Source organism: Hyperolius riggenbachi, chromosome 1, assembly GCF_040937935.1.
Source record: "Hyperolius riggenbachi isolate aHypRig1 chromosome 1, aHypRig1.pri, whole genome shotgun sequence".
Taxonomy (NCBI): Eukaryota; Metazoa; Chordata; class Amphibia; order Anura; family Hyperoliidae; genus Hyperolius; species Hyperolius riggenbachi.
In genome coordinates, this window is record NC_090646.1 from 259,008,987 (window position 1) to 259,031,562 (window position 22,576).

Below are 22,576 nucleotides of genomic sequence, written 5' to 3' on the forward strand. Positions count from 1 at the left end.
TCATCTTCTGTTTAAACAAACTTTTCAGCTTTCTGCAAATAAAAAAGTAACAAAAGGTAGGTGAAAAGTATTGTTAAAATGATTTGAACTATCTTCTCGCTTGTTGGTGGCTTAAAGAGAACCCGAGATGGGTATTTAAAATGTTAAGAGAATACAGAGGCATATCCTGTGCTCTATGACATGCCTCTGTGTCTCTGTATTGCTGCCTCAAAGTCCCCTGCCCCCCCCCCCCCCCCCGGTCTGCTGTGTCCCCCTGTAAAAAGCGCTAGGCTAGCGACAATCTCCTTGTCGCTAGCCTTGTATTTACCTCCTTCCTGTCATTCTGTTTGGGCTCATCCGCCTCTGTCCCCGCCGCTGCCCGCCTCCGTGAGCTTCCTCCAATCGGAAGCTAAGCCGCGACCCAGGAAGTATCTCTAAGGTCGCGGCTTAGCTTCCATTTTGAGGAAGCTCACGGAGGTGGGCAGCGGCAGGGACAGAGGCGGGTGAGCCCAGATAGAATGACAGGAAGGAGGTAAATACAAGGCTAGCGACAAGGAGATTGTCGCTAGCGCTTTTTACAGGGGGACACAGCAGACCGGGGGGGGGGGGGCAAGGGACTTTGAGGCAGCAATACAGAGACACAGAGGCATGTCATAGCGCACAGAATATGCCTCTGTGTTCTCTTAAGATTTTAAATACCCACTTCGGGTTCTCTTTAAAAGGCATTTTACTGGCAAGGTGGGAAAATATCACTTAGGAGGAAACTCAGGAAAAAATATGTGGTAATTGTTAGATTGTTAATTGTTAGCAAGAAAATACTCAGAATAATTTTGACAGTACTTTTTTTGCCTAACTTTTTGTACTTTTTAGATTGCAGAGAGCTGAAAAGTTATTTTAAACAGACAATGAAAATTACCTCCTAGGAGAAAACATAGGAGAAAAAGTGAACTAGATCTAGCCCTATGTGTCCATTATTGGGAGGCCATCCTTTGAGTAAGACATAGCCAAATACAGATTATCAAAAAGTGGAAGATCCTTTAATGTTTTTATACAGTCGAAGTGAAGGGTGTACTAACTTTAACATTGTGTGACAATGTTTTCATGCTTACATTTATGTTAATATATTTCATACTCATACAACCAGCATTTATTAATTCAAATATGCTGCATACTATTTTATCACCGTGTTTGACGTATTAGTTCTCATTTCATTTAGATTGCATTTATTTATTCTGTGATTATTAACTTGCATTTGTATTTACCTCAACCTACATAGGAGAAAAGCCATTTACATTCCTTGAACGACACACGACATGCTGAAAGAATCCCGTTTCTTCACCCACACACGCCAAGGTGAGGCTTCTGTACTATTGTGAACAGGCAGGGTTTAAATCATTATACTTTCTGATATTAGTTGCAAAGGCATCTGCATATTTACAGCTTTGGTAATATTGTATAGCTGATGAAACAAATATTTGAAAAGTAATAAAGGAAGCATGGACTGTTCAGTAGGGTTTAGTTCACGTGAAGGACCTCAACGTGTCACATAAGGAAATATTTACAGAAGTTCTAAATGTCAAAATGCAGCAGTCAGTAGGAAGGATAGCGTTCATCACTAACATGGCATATTGACCAAAATAACAAAGTCCCAGAATGCTTTGCAAGTCCATGCTTGAAACAAAGATAAAAACATTGAACAAAGCAGTTAGATCTAACAAGTGGTCATTTAGACACTGTTCAAGAAGAGCCAATTATTAGGGGCCTTCATCCTGTTTAGAGATGGTCAGTGAGATGCTAATTATTCTGACATGCATGTAAATTTTATGTAAATTGTAGCGACTTAGATATGGGCCAATCCAAATTGGCAGGAAGTATGTTTGACCAACCAAATCCCAAGCTGCATGCAGGTTCCAAAAGTGCTTCTCATTGACCATCTCTAATTGAGATAGGTAGGTATAATTTGTGTCAGGGTTTAGGAAGACAAGGTAAGTTATTTTCCAGAGAAGATAGTTTTAGGCGTTTGCTTTATGTTAGTATCAGGCTAGTGGCTAACAGGTAGGACTTACAGTTAGGGTTAGGTATAATTATCAGGATAGGTTAGGGTTGATTGTAGTTTTGCCAGTAGGTTAGGGAACATTTAAAGGGAACCTGAGCAGATGCCATGGGTATGCATATAAGCATACTCACGTCTAAAAGTTTAAGAGGAGACATTTACCGGCCCCTTAGGTAAGCACTCCTGCTCCCGTGCTGGCTGCGACCCCAGAAAAGGAAGCCTACACATCGTCTCTGCGCATGCGCAGACTTACTGGTTTCACAGCGTGACTCGCTGATCACATGCAATGCATAGCAGCCAGCCAGGGAGCAGGAGCGCTTTCCTAAGGGGCTAGTAAGTGTCTCCTCTTAACGTAATAGCCGTGGGTATGCTTATATGCATACCCATGGCATCTGCTCAGGGCTCCTTTAAAGATTTAAAATTAGGCTCTTGGGCAAGGTTGAGGTTGGCGTTAGGACTTTGTCAAGTCAAAGGGAAAGATTTGGTTTAACTTATAATTAATTGAGGGAATTGGTTGTTGTTAGTAATGGGCTAAGGCTTGTGAGAGAGAGAGAAGCCGGAGGGTTTGAGCTAGGGGTAGGACATAAGAACAAAAAATATAATGAGTGTTAAAGTGAACCTAAGGTGAAAATAAACTGATGAGATTATCAATTATAATTATCCTCCTACTCCTAAAAATTACTTTTTTAAGTTTCCCATGGTTTTCTTTTATATCTAAACATTTACAGTATAAAGTAGGTTGAATTTGTTACTGTCTCTAATCAGTGGCAGCCTATTAAGTATCCTAGAGTTAGAAAAAGGTCAATAGTTCATGTATTTTATCTCTCTCTGCCCTCAGAAGTTATATTCTACCAGGAAAACTTTTATGGATGTAATTTGCAGTCAGTGTTTATCATGTTTACTATATTCCTGACAAGCTACCGACAAGACAGAAGCTGTCACTTGCATGCCTGGAAAGTAACTCTTTCAGTCAGCAAAATAAAACATGTAAAACAGCCTGGTTATTAATATGTTTTGCACTGTTCAATGTTCATACACATATTTATCTCATCATGTCACCTATCGCCTCAGGTACACTTTAAAGAGAACCTGAGGTGGGTTTGAAGAATCCTATTAGGACACAGAGGCTGGTTCTGCATACAATGCACAGCCTCTGTGTCTGTACCGTGTCCCCCCAGGCCCCCCCTGTGCTCTGCTGTCTCCCATAAAAAAATCCACCTTGCTAGCGACTTGCAGCTTGTCGCTAGCTGGCTGTTTACCTGAATGCTGTCTGTCACCGCCACTCCCCCGCCTTCTCTATATCGCGGCTCCCCGCCTCCATCCCTTCCCTCCCCGCCTCTGTAAGCGTCCTCCAATCGGCTTACCTTCGGGAGGGAAGGGACACAGGCAGGGAGCCGCGATATATTGGAGACGGGGGATCGGCGGTGACAGACAGCATCCAGGTAAACAGCCAGCTAGTGACAAGCTGCATGTCGCTAGCATGGCAGGTTTTTTTTAGGTAAACAGCCAGCTAGTGACAAGCTGCATGTCGCTAGCATGGCAGGTTTTTTTTATGGGAGACAGCATGGGGGGGGGGGGGGGGGGGGCGGACACTGTACAGACACAGAGGCTGGTGATTATATGCAGAACCAGTTTCTGTGTCCTATTGGATTCTTTGAACTCACCTCGGGTTCTCTTTACGCTAGGCAAACAGAATGCAAGTAGTGGAGTTAAATGTAAAAAAAAAAAAAATACAAAACAAGATACAATTAGCAATATGTCAGGTATTATTATAATTCACATTATTCCTGGCATCAATCATACCTAGTCTGACTGGGACCACGTCTCATGGTTTCTGGCCGAGGTAATTGAAATTTACACCCGGTTTACTGCCTATTATTCCTGCCAGGGAGTAGTCTTCAATTACTGTAGCTGCGTGGTTCCATCGCTCCCGCTGTTCCTGACTCTTCTTCACTGCCACAGTTCGCTCACTCAGCTGTCTAATAGACATCTGATCTTGTTATCACTGTGAGCCACTCACAGTAAGCACAGAATGAAGCAAAAAAAAAAAAAAGCCAGAGCCTGCTGGTACTGAAAGGGTTAATAGGCTTTTGTTGGATTCAGTGTTTTTATTGAATTTAATGTCTAAACCGCATAGTCTATGGCTACTTTTATGATAAGTTTAGGTGTTAGGAACACAGTAGGTTAGGCAAGGGGATGTTTTTCAAGATACTTGAGATGCAACCAAATAATCTGCTTCTGGAGACTGGAAATAGCACCACATACAGTAAAAGATCCTGGGATTTTGTCTTGCAGTAAATCATGAGGCTTGCAACATCCTAGTCCATGATACAGATTGGACAAGAGAAAAGGAGGAGGATATGGCAGATTGATGTTCAGTTCCTTCTCTTGCTCACTTAAAGGGACTCCGAGCTCAGGCAAAAAATGAAAGTTGTACTCACCTGGGGCTTTCTCTAGCCCAGTGCTGGTCGGGAGGTCCCACGACGGCGTCCTGGCTCCTCTCCAAGTCCCCGCTCTGGAATGGCTGACCGGCCACAGCCTGGGCGACACTCGGCCCAGTGTCGGGCTGCTCCTTCCGCGTATGACACGGCTGACGTCACTCGCCGGCCGCCTCACGTCATCACGGCGGCCGGCGTGGCAGTACGGCGCATGCGCGCTTTAAACGCACATGCGCAGTACTGCCATGCCGGCCGCCGTGATGACGCGAGGTGGCCGGCGTGTGACGTCAGCCGCGTCATAGGCGGAAGGAGCAGCCCGACACTCGGCCGAGTGTCGCCCGGGCTGCGGCCGGTCAGCCATTCCGGAGCGGGGACATGGAGAGGAGCCAGGACGCCGTCGTGGGACCTCCCGACCAGCACTTGGCTGGAGAAAGCCCCAGGTGAGTACAACTTTCATTTTTTGGCTGAGCTCGGAGTCCCTTTAACACTTATCAGCCATACTGTAAGCACAAAGAATGTGTGCTCTTTCCTCTATACAGAATTGCTTTCAGGGTTCTAAAGAGTAAACACAGATGGAGACAGTCATGCATGCAGAGTTCTTCTAATCTGGTGAACATAACAGAGCTGTTTTAACACTTTTTTTGAACCATCCAGAAGCTGCATTACAAATGAAAAAAGAAGTAGAACTATTTTTTAGTCTTAGAATCACCGCTAGCAGGAAAAAGGGTGCCAGCGGCTAGTGGGCGAAAAGGGCGCTGCCATAGACTCTAATGCAATTATCGTTGATACGGCATAAAAAGCAGAAAAAAGGGCACCCGATAAATATCTTTAACAACATTAGAACATTAAAGTTTTTGAAGTATGTTATCTTTTAGAAGCTTGCAACGTTATCGTTTTTGTCATATTTTGTTTTGTATGTACATATTTTATGTTATCAAAGATATTATCATTTCTATGTATAAAAGGGTGTTTGTAGGGTGAGTGGTTAGGGATAGGCATCACCAGGGGAGTGGTTAGGGTTAGGCAACACCCTGGGGGCGGTTAGAGTTAGGCAACACGAGGGGGTGGTTAGGGTTAGGCACCACCAGGGGGTGGTTAGGGTTAGGCATCACTGGGGGAGGTTAGGGTTAGGCACCACTGGGGGGTGGTTAGGGTTAGGCACCACCAGGGGAGTGGTTAATTTTAGGCACCACCAGGGGAGGGTTCTGTGTGAGACTAGGGTTGGGTTAAGCTGTATTGTTTAATTACGTTCCTATTTCTAACATGAATATGCAGCCCCGTTTCTATGGACATGCAAATAGTGCAGTCGCCTGGAGTGCTGGATTGAGTGGTAGGGAGGGTGGGCGCGGCGGCAACGAGAGCGGGCATTGTAGTTACAACTCACCTGCCACGATCCCTGAATGCACACAGCCTCTCTTCTCTTTTCCTTTCCAAGGTGTCCATCGCATTGGTAACAGCACCTCCATGTGATGACGTGACCGCATGTCAACACATGGGGCGCTGTTACAAATGCGACAGATGCCTGGGACAGGAAGGAGACAGAGGCTGCAGGGGATCGCGGAAGGTAAGTTGTCTATATGCTATGCCTGCTCCCCCTGCTGCTGTGCCTATGCCAAAGGCACCTACCTATCTAATCTATACTCAGGGCACCTACCTATCTAATCTATACTTGGGGCATCTACCTATCTAACATTTACTGGGAGGACCTACCTATCTAACCTATATTTGGGGCACCTACCTAAATAACCTATACCCGGGGCACCTACCTACCTATCTAACCTATACTCGGGGCACCTACGTATCTAACCTATACTGGGGGAACCTACCTGTCTACCCTATACTGGAAGCACCTACCTATCTAACCTACTCAGGCCACCTACCTATGTAACCTATACTAGGGGCACCTGCCTATCTAACCTATTCTCGGGGCACCTACCTATTTAACCTATACTGGTGGCAACTATTCGGGCTACCCTATACTACAGGCACCTACCTATCTAACCTATACTTGGGGCACCTGCCTATCTAACCTATTCTCGGGGCACCTACCTATCTAACCTATACTGGTGGCAACTATACAGGCTACCCTATACTGGAGGCACCTACCTAGCTAATCTATACTGGGGGCATCTATGCCTGGCTGTCTATACTGGTGGGGGGCTATAGCTGGGTAACTATACTGGGGACATCTAGACCTGGCTAACCTATACTGCGGGCACCTATACCAGGCTCCAAGGGGTGGGGTGCAATTTTTACACCCTCGCTCTGGGTGCAATTTAGGTTGGAAACTGCCCTATTAATAAATTTTCGCTATCAACTTCTGGCTCTTTTTTGTTTCAAACTGTATTTATCGTTAACCAATTTCGGTAACATTGTTTATCAATATTGAGATTTCGTTATTCACTGGCTCCATTTCGTAATGCAGCCGGAGCCCTTTTTCCTGGCGCCCTTTTTTCATGCACACGAATCACTCCAGTTGTTAGAGTAGGCTGCAGTAGGAAGACAGACTACAATTCCTGCCAGTCTGATCAATGAACATGTGGCAGCACAGTACTATCACTATTAAGACCTGGTGCCTAATGGAATTCATGGTGACAGCAGGGTATCTGATGTCACTGCAGCTGTTACATAGTTACATAGTTATTACATAGTAACTATGTAACAGCTGCAGTGACATCAGATACCCTGCTGTCACCATGAATTCCATTAGGCACCAGGTCTTAATAGTGATAGACCTGGTGCCTAATGGAATTCATGGTGACAGCAGGGTATCTGTATTACATTAGAAAGCAGCATGACATTTACTTTATGTACAGTGTATATATGGGATAATGGTATGACTTGTTTTGGACAGGTTCTTTATAAAATAAAAAGGCTGTATCCTAAAATGTTTCTGTGGCATAGCATGGTTAATCAAAATAAATATCAGTCAAATAGTAGGGACATAATCCACCAAAAAATGTTAATAAATAGGATTATAAAATCACCATGCTAGCATTAAATACTTGCTACAGCTAGTGGGTTAATTGGAAATGGATTACTCTGTACGTATGTGTTTAAATGCTGTATGTAGGTCAGTGTAGAGAAATATAATTGATGGTCAGTGTACATGCTGAGGACAAGAAATATGGAACAGCCTCGTAAAAAGACTGAAAACAAATTAAATCCCTTTCTGTTCATTTATGGGAAGATTTGATAGGTTATACTATTATAAATTGCCACATTACCCTAAAAGTACAAAACAAAGACTACACAAGAAGTGATGATATTTTATTTGTATTTATGTGATAGGTTTGAATTTGATCACAATGTTGCTATAGGCTTTGAAAACCACATGGGTAAAAGCTGAATAGGGCCTACAGAGGAGAGTGGAGTTGGGCAATAGCCTGATATATAATTACATAGCCACAAACCACTGTTCCTTAGTCTGAAGCTTGGTGTCACCCCCTCTACTGGTGACATTTGGTGCGGCTCGTACCTACCGCACCTCCCTAGTGACGCCACTGGTTTAGTGGACCACAATGAAACGGACGATATCGGATGCAAATGGATCCAATGTTAACCAATGGATATATTCATATTGGTCTGTTTGAACGCATCGGTTCAGGCTGTTCCATTGCAAGGACTGCAAATGATTTTTCCAAATAGACAGATGCGTCACATTGATCGCCTGCTAACAGAATGGGTCCGTTTTTACACGGATCAGTTTTCCATCCGGGCCTAAGTTTACTTTTAAACATCAAATAAAATTAAAAAGTTGACAAAGACTATTGCCGTTATACTGTTTTAGCCATTTCTCTCCATCTGTCCAGCTAAGCAGGGAAGCAGCCTGATGTTTGCTGTTGCTTGCTAAAAAGCTGGCTGATTGTTCAGCACCAGATGCATAGATGGGCCAGCTGCTGCCAAATGTAATGAAACTCACTGTTTGTGGATCATTCTTGTTTGTATCTTCAACATGAGAGTCAATTTGCCATTCTCCTGTCACTTTTTATTCTGCAGTACAGGTAACTGAGGAGAAAAGTGAAAGCATGGTGTGTTGTATAACTGTGTAGTATCTGTGAGAAATAGTCAGTTACGTAGCTAGCTAGGTAAAAACAAACAAACAAGAAAAGTCTCCCTCAATTTCACTCTCTTGAGCATCTCTTTACCTTGATTCAGAGGAAGGCTAGATCAAAATATCTTGTTCTTAAAGTGAACCCAAAGTTAAAATAAACTCATGAAATAAATAATTGTATTTACCCTCCTACTCCTAAAAATGACATTTTTTTTAGATACCCCATGACTTTATTTTATATTTAAACATTTACAAAGTAGATTGAATGTTTTATTGTCTTTGCTCAATGGCAGTCTATTAAGTGTCCCAGAGTTAAATACATGAACTATTAACATTTTTCTGTCTCTCCCCTGCCCTCAGAAGCTATATTCTGCCAGAAAAAATTGTTATGGCTGTAGTTTGCTTATCCGTGACACTTACTACAGTATATTTCTGACAAGGTACCGCCAAGATAGAAGCTGTCACTTGCATGCCTGAGAATGGACTCTTTCAGGCAGCAAAATAAAGAAATCAAAACAGCCTGGTCATTAATATATTTTGCACTGTACATACACATGTTTATCGCATGTTGCCTGGGTACACTTTAACCTTCTAATTACAACTGTGGATACTTTGCAAAAAGAAGGCATCCAATCCTCAAATACAAGTATAAAACTTGCTATGGAAAGATAAACTTTTAGGCTAGGTTCACAGTGCTCAGTTGCGTTGCAGAAAAATTCTGCATGTCAACTTACTGCCCATACAATTCTATGGGCCTGTTCACAGTAACAGATCGCCTTATTCTAAATTGCTGCATGCAGACTTTGAATTAAAGTCTATGTCCACTCTCCATTGCAGTTCACACACATTTTAAGGCATGTGATATGCAATTGACCACTGTGAATCTAGCCTAAATGTGAAACGATATTCCACATTTTACAACCTTCAGCTAGTTCACAGTACTCAGTTGCATTGCAGAATAAATTTGCATGTCAGCTCACTGCCCATACAGTTCTATGAGGCTGCTCAGAGAGAGCTCTCTAACAGGAGCAGAAAATTATCATGGCAGGCGCCCCCCTTCCTGCATCATGGCTGGACAGAGACTCAGCTGTTTCACCTACATCTCGCCCCCAATACTGTGGAGTAAGCACAGGGAACACTGTTATATTTACCTAGTCCACGATGTCTCTGGTCTCTTCTTCCCACAGGCATATGCATGCTCTATGCTTCCCTCCAGAGGCTCCTGATGCATTGGGAACCAATGTCAGCATGGAGCACGCAGAAACCTGGAGTAACAAGAAATCTGATACAGCGTGGATGTGGACTAGGTAAATATAACAGTGCTCCCTGGTGGTCTATAAAGGACAAGGGGGGAAAAGGAAGGGGAGGGGAGAGCGCACTCAATAGACAATTTGAGAAATCTGGTTAGCCAACCGTGGAATAATCTCACCTGAGATTCTTGCCGATTAGCCCATATGGGTTGGTCGGCTGAAGAGCTTTTGTCCCACTCAGAACCGGGCTAATGCCTGATAAAAGAGAGTTGAGCTCTCGGAAACACGTCGCTGTTTATTAGAATAAATACTTTTAACTACACTACACGGCAGCTGCCTTTTATCCTTTCTACCATGCACCTGCTTGTCAGCTGACAAACCTCCCTCCAGCTGCCTGCTGCTTGCTTGTGTGAGACACGCAGAGCAGAGTGGCGTTTCTCCCAGCTATTACCCCTCACACAAATTGAGCCAGCTCCTGGCTCTATGAGCTCATGCAGCCTGTGGCTTACAAGTGTAAAGCATACAGAGCTGCATGGAGTAATCTAGACACAAACTTGGTTCCTCCTGCACATCCAAGACACCTCTTTGCAGACACTCCTATGCATACTGCCTATAGTGGTAGATAGCATTTGCGAGGAGTGGAAATACATCTGATCAAGGACTGAAGTTCAGTGCACGAAGGAGAATATGTGCCAGTACATCTTGTGGAGGAAGATCGCTAGAAAGACCTGGTCCCTGGTTCTGAGTGGGACAAAAGCTCTTCTTCAGCCGATCAACCCATATGGACTAATCGGCAAGAATCTCAGGTGAGATTATTCCACGGTTGGCTAACCAGTTTTCTCAAATTGTCTTTAGAGTGTGCTCTCCCCCTCCCCTTCCTTTTGCCTCCTTGTCCTTTACAGATATCTTCACCACCCAGAGTGGCTTTTAAAGGAGCAGCACCAACTAACATACTTTGCCTATACTTTACATCGGTATTGCCAAGATTGCTCCCTCTGTCGAGTACAGAGGTCAAACAACCCTTTCTTCCTCAGTGCTCCCTGGTGTGACAGCTGAGTCTCTGTCAAGTCCTGATGCAGGAAGGGGGGTGCCTGCCATGATAATTTTTCTGCTCCTGTCCCAGAGCTCTCTCTCAGAGTAATCATATAGTATGTCTGGAAACTTCTTAATTATGGTTCATTTAGAAGTTGTAAACTGAGTACAACTGTATGCTAATATTGCCATTTTTAACACCTTGATAATAAAATGTTATGCAATGGCTTGATAGACTAAACTATGGCTTTTCCTTTGTAGCCCACCAAGTACTCCCATACGACTCGTGCCTCAAATTAGAATAGAGCTTGAGCCAGATGACGATACTTATTTCTGGAGAAGTCGGGGAACAGAGACAACATTGTGAACCCATGAACCACTTCATGCATCTTCTTGTGCCCCTGTGTCATCGCTAGCCAAAAATTAAAATCTACACTCCGTTCACATGGGACATTCTGTGATACTGCTCGTTGATGGCATCATTTTGTAAATGGCTTTTGTTGGCTGGAGTGCTTCCACTGTGAATTATGTGTCCAGAAGGGTGTCCTAGTCCTGCTGATTTCTGGTCAAAAAAGTCATTCTTGCCTTTTCACTATGTCCCCCCGACAAAACCGTACTCTGTTTATCGCACAAGTCAGATGCCTGGTGAAATTCTCATATGCATCATTCTTCAATGAAACACTTTCCTTCTTGACGAAGCAACTATGCAATATAATGCAGAACGGGCGGCGCGTTCACTCCAAATCTTAGGGTTGCTGACAGTACTTGTTCCTTGACAGTGTAGAACTGAAGTATTAAACCTGTAAGAAATGATAAACTGGTACTTGGCTGCTAATGCATCATTAATGAAGAACCAATTGCCATAAGGTAATAAGCCCCTGTGCTATGCATCTTGCTTTTAAATAGGCTATATATTTACTAAAGAAGAGTATTTAACATATCTTAGCTCGTCTTTAAATTATGGGGCCTAACCTTCACTTATATATTGTTAATTTTTTTTAACTTTTTTAATTACTGTAAAAAAATGAATTTTTTCCTGCAGCAGGAAACATATAGTTTGAAGTAGTTCTACCTCTTATTTGTAGAAACTGGGCTTTTTTTCTGTATGAATGTTGTACACTACATGATTTATATTATGATGCAAATCTATAAAGTTAGGCGAAATCTGAAATATGTTTTGTATGATGTATACTAAAAAAGATCAACAATGTAATTTCAGAGGTAGATGAATTTTTTTAATGATGTCATGAGGGAGGTGGGGTTAACTTATAATCCATTATTTTATGTGGTGTAAGATGTATCATAGAAGTACCTAGGCAATAATTAATCATATTGACTGGTAACAGGGATCAATTAATACCTAGAAATGTTGATTTATTTTTTTTTTTGAAAAAGAGGTTATTGTTGTTTGATATTCATGCAATTTCTCTAACTTGTGAATTAGTTAAAGGAAACATAAACTGATAGGAATATGGAAGACATCACTGCTTACTCCTTTTTTCCTCAAAACGCTACTTGCCTGACTGTTGTGGTGATTCACTTCCATGAATTCTTTCTAAAAGACAGACTTAGAATAAGCATTGAAATCAGGTGCTGTGACTCCGCCTTCATTGGCTGCATGCTTGTTCCAAGCATGTGACTCGAATTCTTCTAAAGTGAAAAGATCAGCAGTACAGCCAGGCAACTGACTATTTTTTTAAAGAATGAAAAATGACAGCCTCCCTATTCCTCTTGGTTTAGTTTTCCTTTAAAATGTATCTACACAGTTTTTATGCGTGTCAAACAGAAAGGAGATCTGTACTGTGAATTCTTGTACAAACTCATGAGACTGTAACAGCATAAACCACTTTAGCCCTCTGCACTGTCCATAGTATGCTGTGTAATTGGACATCAATATGGCTGTTTTCTAAGAACACCTGCCTGACATTGGGGTCACTTATTGTTTAATCTAGCTTGCAAGGAGTATATGTGATATGCTTCCCGACTCTCTGAGAGCTTTGCCTTCTATTTGCATATAGAACAGCTGATATTTTCAACACTTCCTGTTTAGAGTGGTCCAAATGCCCAGATGCCCTAATCAGGTTCTAGTTACTGAGTGAAACAATGATTCTAATTGGTTCCTGTGGGCAGCCGCTAAACTTTGCTCAAGTTTTCACTGTACCTGTCTTTTCAAACTCTTTCCCATGTGGATTACACGTTGCATTAAGCACGAAAGAAAATGTAAGGCAGAAATATCTTATTTTTCTTAAGTTTCATTGGAAACAGGTTTAAATCAGCACATGACAAACATCTTCATTGTGCATCTGTGTAAACTCCCTTTCTAGCAGTGGCATAACTACAATTCATGGGGTCCCCCAGTGAAGCTTTGATGGGGCTCCCAAAGTTCACACCCCTTCCCTTGCCTCCCCTTGGTGTCCTCCACAGCCTTGGGGCGCATCTTACAAGAGTCATAAAACAAGTGAGGCCATTCTGATCTTCACACCTATAACAAGTGTAGCCACAAAAACACCTAATCTGAAGTCTCCTGTCTCCTGCTGTCTAGCAAGTGTTCTCTGCTATTTATCTATGTTGGCAGCACATGCAGACAAGTGGGGAGGAAGAGTGGAAAGAGACACCTCTACCGGGATGACAGACATCAGTGAATTCTGGGGCAATCTTAGCAGACGCAATTAAAATTTCCAAAATTTAAATGGATTTCCAAGTCTCACACTTGCTTTTTCCTCTATTGGAAGAAAGCTACCAATCACCAAGATATAACTAATGTCTGTTTCTTCTGATTGGTAGAAACCCAGAGGGGGTCATCATCTAATATAAATCTATGAAATACAAAATGTTCTTATTCCTATAGAATATTATACAAGGCTAGAGGCACAGGAGAATTTAATTGATCCTGCATTTTTTTTTTCTTAAATTGTCCACTATTAGATAGCAAAAGTTCTTTATTTTTCCTGGCCATTGCTAAACATAGTAAGAACTGGTTACATGCTAGTGAAATGCGTTCAGGAAATCATTTAGTTACCTGTTCCTTGCAGGCACCTGTAGTGAGAAATATCTGTACTGAATGCAATGTGTGCTAGAGTTATTGCAGAAAATTCTCATTGTAGGTGCTGCACATGCCTGCAATTCTATGGCTGCTAATTCACTTAACCTTTAGCAGCCCTTGCTGGAGACTTTTATGGGAGGCTGAGAACGTTTGCCAACTAGTAACATTCTCCAACGTTTGCCAACTAATAACAAATTACTGAATCACTAAACGTCTACATTATTCACCAACCCTAGAGAATCTTACTACATCGGACCTTTAATATTGACATTAAAATAAACCCTTCAAACACAACTCATTTTACTGCCAAAGCGTAAAATATTTGTGAGGTGCAGAGCACACTATGGGCCTGGTGCACTACACTGCAGTAATGTGCATAAAGGGTTAACGCATGGTGCTCCCCCAGTATTAGTAATGGTAAAATTGCAGTGTGCTCCCTGTGTAGTGCAGTGCATCCTGCCCTATGTCTGCTGCCCTTGACAGACTAGGAAGCAGATTCAAAATGGTTGTGTCCAGGACTGTAATGATTTCCCATAGGCCTATTCATACTGACCAATTGTGTTCAAGTCAGTTGCAGTCCATTGCAGAAAGATCTGACCTGGCTCGCATTTACCCAGACAGTAGATAGTGTTGCCATTGACTTGATGATTTGCACTCCTGCACTCTGGATTGGCAGTGGACTGTGAAACAGATGCTGCCAGTGGTAGAGAGCACTTGTGCAATATGGTACTACATAATGTGAACCCAGCCTCAGCTCTCCTTTTCTGTATCACACACAAAAAACTGAACAGGGACACTAACATTTTATTTGTTGTTTTTATATCCAAGTCTTCCACTATTAAAATGTTTCTTGTACTTGAAAATAACTGCTGATTGATCGAATAATGTATTATCTGACACTGAGGAGCAATGCCAGCTAAAAGCTGGACGTTAACTAGTTCTTAGGTAGGTATGGGACAATGCTGTACGTCTTTCTTTCCTTCAGATTCTGAATTTCTGTACAAGGATTGCACCTCTATGTAAGACGCCTTGTTCAAATTGTGTAAATGGAAACACTATTCACTGTTTGATTTTGAGCTGCAGCAGTGAAGGTGAAGGCACCTCACCCTGCTTTATAATTACAGCACTTTAGGCATATTACCATGGTTATTTTCTGTGCTTTACGGAACATGACATTTTTGGTCAACTACTAGAGCAGCTTGTGTGTAGCAGAAATCATGGAGAAGCGTGTGATCTGTTTGACCAAATGATAAAATAATATGACTCTAATATGTTGTGATCACTGTCTACTTTAGCCTGCACAGGAAACATAAGCCATACATGACCATACCCAGCAAATCGGAGCCTTACAGAACCTTCTCCTGATCAGGCTGCTTACATGTTCCTTGGGGAGTTCTGCTACACATGAGCAACTCTGCTTATAACAACAGTCATGACAACTTACCCTACATGTTGTTGTTGGGCATCTTACTAGTTATTAAGGGGCTTGCTAATCACTTACCCACTCTAGGTTAGTAGTTCTCTAACTTGGTTCAACTCCAATTACCTTTATTTAGAATTACTATGTGGTCCCTAAGCTAAGGATTGACAGCTTGACCCCCCCCCAAATTAATGTTACATAATTCATGATGTCTTCCCTGCTCTGAAGAGTGAGCATGCACAGTTATCCATATTTGATCTTGACAACATTAAGGCCAAAGTCACAGTGTAGACTTCGGTCCATTGTAACAGCTGCATTGTAATGCAGAACGTCACATTGCAATTCAAAAGCAATGTGATGCTCACAGTGCGGCCATTGCGTTGAGTTTGGTCAGAATGCAATACCGCAAGGCTAGGTTCACAGTGCTCAGTTGCGTTGCAGAAAAATTCTGCATGTCATCTTACTGCCCATACTATTCTATGGACCTGTTCACAGTAATGGATCGCATTATTCTAACTTGCTGCATGCAGGCTTTGCATTTAAGTCTATGACCAGTCTCCATTGCAGTTCACCATCATTTTAACTTGTGCATTTTACAACTGTCCACTGTGAATCCAGCCTAATGCACTGCATACATTGGGTTACTGTTGTGTTAGCATACTTTTCAATGTGTTATTCTAACTTGCTGTATGCAGGCTTTGTATTAGTCTGAGTCCTGTCTCCATTGCAATTCACACTCATAACATGTGCATTATCCAATGCACTGTGAATTCAACCTTAGGCTAGGTTCACAGTGGTCAGTTGCATACCTCACGTATTATAATGACTGTGAACTGCAATGGAAACTGGCCATAGACTTTAATTTGAAGCCTGCATGCAGCGAGTAAGAATAACGTGGTCCATTACTGTGAACAGGCCTATAGCATAGTATGGGGCAGCGAGTTGACAGGCAGAGTTGCAATGCAACTGACCACTGTAAACAGGGCCTTAGGGTTCAGAGAGCACGGTGTTGTGGCTGTCCTAGAGGGTAGACAGCTGTACTTTCCTGCTCAGAATAAAGCAGCTGGATAGCAACAAGTCTGATCCAGCAGCTGTCTTCTGCTATGGGGAAAAGAGCCCAATAGCAGTCTACTGCACAGTAGTGCTGCTCCATAGGCATCAATGAAGATAATAGCACCCTCTCTAAACCATGAATACAGCCTGAAGCAGAAGCAATGCTCAGCTAGCCTGTACCCATTCCCAGAATCTGCCCTTTCTACTTTTATTTTTCTATAATAGAAAATTATTTTGCATAACATTTTTTTTAATTCAAACTCTGTATTTATGACTTATTTAATACTGCAAAGCTATCCTCTTGAAAGTTAAAATTTTGAATCACAAGTATTGTATATTTATTTCATTTTGGCTGTAATGACTTTAAAGTTTCCAACATGTTCACATATAAATGTTCAAATTGTGCTCATTGCCATAGCAGGACTTAATCTACTGTTGTCTGTGGAATATCCACATAGTCTCAGCACTCCATTTGTTTGCAGTTTTTCAATGGCAGTGAATATGATTTGCACCTTTCAGTGAATATAGGAATGACTGCATTGCATAGAGGATTGCTATTCTGACATCTTTTTTTGCTTTCAGAACCGTTAGTATGCACTTATGTTTGTCCCAGACCTACATTACTGACATAGTGTTAACACATAGCTGTTCTACTTTACAGCCGTGCACATGGCTTATGTATGTAGTCACTGTATTATTGTTGGATAGAAGGGGTGGAAAGAGGGAGTGGCTTGAACTGCACTTTCATACTCTTGTGGAACTTTTAATGGCCTATATGTCCTTTGTTAGACATACGATTTTTGTACGTAATGAAATACGATCAAACATGGAGCATATGAAGAAAGCAGCAGAGACTGTAGTGATTTTTTTTTCCAGTAACAATGAGGAATAATGATAATGACAGAATAGTGTTTTACAATTTTATGAAGCTTTCTATTGTGACTTTTATGGAATCAAAAGAATGAAGATATTTTAGCATTTATATTTTTCAAAATTAAATGTATATTGAAAATAAAGTAACTTTATGGATCTGTTGTTTTTTTAGTGTTTATTAATGTATGCATATGCTGACTCATCTATCTGCTGAACTGCTGATGTTTACAATTACAATACTATTTTGCTGTGTTTTGCGATTTTCTCTATGTTAGCCTTAGTGGAAATGCAGGAAAAATGCAGCAAAATCAGGGATTGCCTTTTGAAAAAATCAGAGCGCATTCATTGTGAATGCGTTATTGTAATAACTGTTAACAAAGAGCTGCCTTGCAATCATTGCTTGTTTCAGAAACTGCAGAAGTTGCGCCGTTGATTTAAGCTGTGTCTTTGGGATACTTGTTTCTTTGGACAGAGGTGAAACTACAGAGAAGCAGTCCCTGTGACCACAGGTGAGCCCAGAGCTGTGGGGAGCCCTTTGTCTTACCCTGTCTCTTATACAGGAATCCACCCCATTCTCCAGATTAGGTGCTTTCATGGCCTCCCTTTTTCTATGTCGGCAGGTCATGATTGGCTACATTTGTTAAATGACCTCTGGCAGATGAATCTGTAGGCTGTAAGAATCACCCTGGGGCATGGTAGGATAGCTAGGATTTGTTAGTGGCCCCAGCAAAGTTATGTGGGAGGAAGGGGCTATGATTTGTAGTTACACCTCTGTCTATGGAACCATAGATACTGTACCATTAGACTTGCTGTGTACAGGTATGCCACAAGGGGAGCTTTTCCTACATCCTGAGAGCCATTTTTAGTGCATAACATACTAGATGTAGTTGATGTTACTCTTTTACTTTTTTTTATTTGCACCTGGTCTATTTTGCAAATTGGAAGAGGTGCCCAGATAATGATAAAACTGAGTTAAAAACAAAAATAATAAGGAAAGGTGATTTACCTTATGAGCGTTCAAGGGAGTTGGCAGCTAAGAGAAGAAAATGATGCTTGGAAGAAAGGAACACTTGACCTGCAATTTAGCTGACTAAAATACAGATCCATTTAGAGGATAAAGAAAATGGCAGGCTATTAAGATAGCACAAACATAAATTCCTAAACTTTCTTAAAAGCTTGTTCATATTTCTTACATTATATTAGTTAAAGCATAATTAATGGGGAAAACAATCCACCTTCCCCAATAGATAAATATTGGTTTAAAACATTATTATATTCATGGCAATGTGGCTTTAAAGATAGGCAGTCATGTGACCACTTCTCTGACTTACTGAAATCTACTGCAAATCTGTCTGCAGTGTGTGGGGAGGCAAAAGATCCCTTTCCGATTACAGAGAGATCTAGCCAATGGTCAATTTGGTGCTATATCAAGAGAAATATGGCCATCTTAACAGTTTGATTTTATTTAGAGTGTTCTCTTGTACGGTGACACAGTGGCGTACCAAGGGTCTTTGACAATCGGTGCTGATTATTTATAGGCAATCCCCTCCCCCAAAGGCACAGTGTCGCCATGAACAGATGTGGGCGGAGCTAACTGCAGTGTAACAGATAGTGGGCGCCAGTTTTTTTCCCAAAACACAGGCAAAATGACGCTGAAGGTAATTTGCTGTCTATGGAAATCCAGTCCAGAGCACAAGTACATATCTGGAATTATTTAGCCACAACTGGAGATTGGTGCAATGATAGCCATGATGCCAGCCCAAGCGCAGCCCCCTCATGCCAGCCTTGCAGCCCCAGTCTGAAATGATGAATATTCATTTCACACTCCTTACTCTGAGTTCCCAGGACAGCAGCATGTGTGCAGTTGCAGTAGCGTTTTCTCTCCTCTAGCCCCAGGTCTCCCCCTCTTGGCTCTTCAGCCAAACAAGCTTGGCCACACCCACTATTGCACTCTGTTTGCATTGTGCATGACAGGGAACAGCGGCATGTCACGCAAACAGCATGCTGCACACTGTGCCCAGCCAGTGCGACTGTACACACACAGTGAGCTTGACAGAGGAGGACTGCTCGCTGTTACATCTGTGACCTGACCGTCCACACACTGCTTCCGGCTGCCAGCAGTCCACCTGACCAACAGGCAGCTAGTTATTGGTAGTCAGGACGTTTGTGACGTTATGAGTGAAGGTGGGGCCAGCCAGGGGTGATGGCGTCTGAGCGGAGCTGGTCCACAGCCTGCAGGAGGAAGAGGAGCAGCTGCTGTCGCTGCATTCAAAATCTGACTTCCCTCTTCTGGTATGTGAAGGGGTTTTGTCACCCGGAGTGCCTGGTCCCCTGCGCTTCGTGGTTAGTACGCCACTGCGTTGACAAATGTGTGGTTGTTTTCTTGATTAACAGGATGGTCAAATTAGAAATATCCTTTTGCAGACATTTTTGCACAAAACATTTCTTCACAAAAATCCGTGTCATTATTGGATATTGACTGCACTCTACAGGAGCCCTGGATAAGCCATCAAAGTACTGGCCCTCTCCACTGGTATCAAGGGCTGGCAGTGTCATTGCTGGCTTTCTGTTTTGGCACGTTAAATGTATAAGCTGACAATCTTGTAGGATAAAAGAAAATAAAAATCTCAGGTGTAGAGATCTGATTGATGCAAATACTGCTGCTCTGCTGTTGATCACAAAAGGGAAGGCACAGTTGTGGTATGTACTGAAGGCAGAACACCAGGCAAAACATCTTTAGTCTTGAATAGTTTGGAGAAGAGTCAGACTAGACTGGTTTCTGGCTGGGGAGAGTTAAGTCATAGAAATTTGCAGTAACTGAAAAACATGCTAAAGTAACATACTGCTTTTTATAATAAGCAAAGCAATAACCTAAGATTGCCCCACTTGATACAATTAAAATCATTTGTTTTCCTGTCTTTCCGATAAAAATGATTGTATAAGAAATCAAAAATAAATGTTTTACAGTTGAGAAAAAAATCAAATAGAAAATAGTGTATGGTATATTGGTTCAATCTTTCTGATTATTCGATCAAGCTTAAAAATCAATCAGATTTCTCTTGTCAAAATAAAAAATTGCCACCTTTAGGATGATGCATACAATGCATAAACGTGTCAGTATGTGCTTTGTGAGGATTTTACCAACCCTTATGGTGACCACACACATTACAGTTTTTTATTTTTTTTTCGATTTGACAATTTAGATCGGTTTTTTTTTTGTTTGTTTTTTTGCTCGAATGCAAATTTAGACTTTTCTAACCAATGTACCACACACATATGTTCAATTTTGACACAATCACAACAAAATGATTGAGTAAAAGATATAAATTAGATGTAATAATATATACATTTTCGTTATGTATAATGTGCTCTGTGCCATCTCTGCTATGTATAAAGGCACACAGCACAAACCTTAGAGAATGTTCCTCATTTATTTTAATCAACAACACTACATTTATTACAGTGAAGAAATACATTCTATCTGATGTGTCACGTTGACAAATAAAGCTTCTTTATTCTTGAATGTAAACTTAAAGGCAATGGGAACTGCTTTTAAAAAAATGAAGCAGCAGATACTTACCTAAGGAGAGGAAAAGCTCTGGGTCCTATAGAGCCTGCCCACTCCTCTCTCGGTCCCCAGTCCAGCGCTGGCTCCTAGCTAGCAGTATTAAACCAATTTGGTCAAATACTGCTCTAATCCTCCACCGCGGGAGACTTGGGAAGTCTTCAGGAACACGAGTGCTTCCGAAGACAGGCCGCTCTCTTGCGCACTCACGCTTGCACAGTATGGAGCCACCTGCCTTCGAGAGGACTCGACTTCCGAAGATTTCTGAAGATGTCCGCAGGTGAGGGATTCAAACACGGGAGCCAGCGCTTAACGTAGGTGACTGGGAGAGGAGCGGTAAGGCTCTATAGGACCCAGAGCCTTCCCTCTCCTTAAGTAAGCATATGCTTAATTTTTTTATATGGCGATTCCCAATTACTTTAACCACTTGCCGACCGCGCACTCATAACGCGCATCGGCAAAGTGGTAGCTGCAGGACCAGCGACGCAGATCTGCGTCGCCGGCTGCAGGCTAATTAATCAGGAAACAGCCGCTCGCGCGAGTGGCTGTTTCGTGTCATTTCACGGCGGGGGGCTCCATGAATAGCCTGCGGGCCGCCGATCGCAGCTCGCAGGCTAAATGTAAACACAAGCGGAAATAATCTGCTTTGTTTACATTTTCACAACGCTGCTACAGTAGCAGCGTTGTAGTAGATCAGCGATCCCCGGCCAATCAGCGGCCGGGGATCTCTGTCACATGACAGCGGGGAGCCTGTTAGAGGCTGCACAGGACAGATCCGTTCCTGTGCAGCCTCTGATCTCTCGGGCAGGGAGGGAGAAGAGGGAGAGGGGGAATCTTTCGGTGAAGGGGACTTTGAGGTGCCCCCCCCCCCGCCACCCACAGCATGCAGGAGCGATCAGACCCCCCGAGCACATCATACCCCTAGTGGGAAAAAAAGGGGGTGATCTGGTCGCTCTGCCTGTCATTTGATCTGTGCTGGGGGCTGTAGAGCCCACCCAGCACAGATCTGAAAAAACAGCGCTGGTCCTTAAGGGGGAAGGGGGTAAAGGCTAGGTCCTCAAGTGGTTAAAATGTATTAGGTTGAATGACTTTCATACAACCCACCACTCGCTATTCAATTTCTGACAAAGTTGATCTGATTTTTTCAACCCTCCTAATCAATTTTAATCGAGAAAAACAACAATTTTCCTGTTCGATTTTACCCCATTCAACTAAAACTAAAATCTGGATAATTTTCGTTTTAATCAAATGGGGTAAAATTGAACAGAAAAATTGTAACGTGTGTCCACCATTATCCTTCCTCAGTCTGTTGTAGAGCTTCTGAAACAGGTGATTACAATGGTCTTTAGAGAGCAAGTGAACAATTTGCTCGCTGTTGTGAAACAGAAACCAGTTTTGGCATCCCTTAAATGAACTGCGTGCTTCACCCTACATCTGGGCCAGTCTTGTTCCCCCAGGGATGTGTCTGGCTCTAGGCACCTGGCTGCTCAGGCACAATGATGGGAAACTGGATTCTTTTTGTACACCTCTGCACTATTGCCATGGTTGCAAAGATGTGAAATTGGAACTTCCTTGGAATCCTTAGAAAACCATAGCTGACTGCAGGCCTAAAGTAGAAATTTTAGTTGTTGAGAATGAAATACAAAATAGCATCACAGTGATAAAAGTTATATCAATTATTTTGCCATACATAAGATTTGATTTTATTGCAGTTGATGAAAGACACACTGCGTGCAAGTCTTTTATCACCCTGCATCACACAAAAAGGACCAGCTCAGTCAATATCTAATTTAATACTCTGAACGCCTGTGCAGAT

The 22,576-nt window shown here is 42.3% G+C and overlaps 1 protein-coding gene across 9 annotated transcripts in view; it reads left to right on the plus strand.

Moving 5' to 3' along the window:
* The window catches only part of SLC4A4 (solute carrier family 4 member 4), a 403,790-nt gene extending 386,439 nt beyond the window's left edge, over window positions 1-17,351 (plus strand). For 6 of the 9 annotated variants that reach the window (XM_068233367.1, XM_068233376.1, XM_068233372.1 and 3 more), the window contains 2 exons: window positions 1,256-1,332; window positions 11,068-17,351. In XM_068233367.1, coding sequence (XP_068089468.1) covers window positions 1,256-1,332; window positions 11,068-11,173 — 183 coding nt within the window. In that variant the 3' untranslated portion in view covers window positions 11,174-17,351. The remainder of the gene's footprint in view (window positions 1-1,255; window positions 1,333-11,067) is intronic. The other 3 variants (XM_068233358.1, XM_068233361.1, XM_068233388.1) reach the window with 1 other exon arrangement.
* The last annotated feature ends 5,225 nt before the right edge of the window (window positions 17,352-22,576 follow it).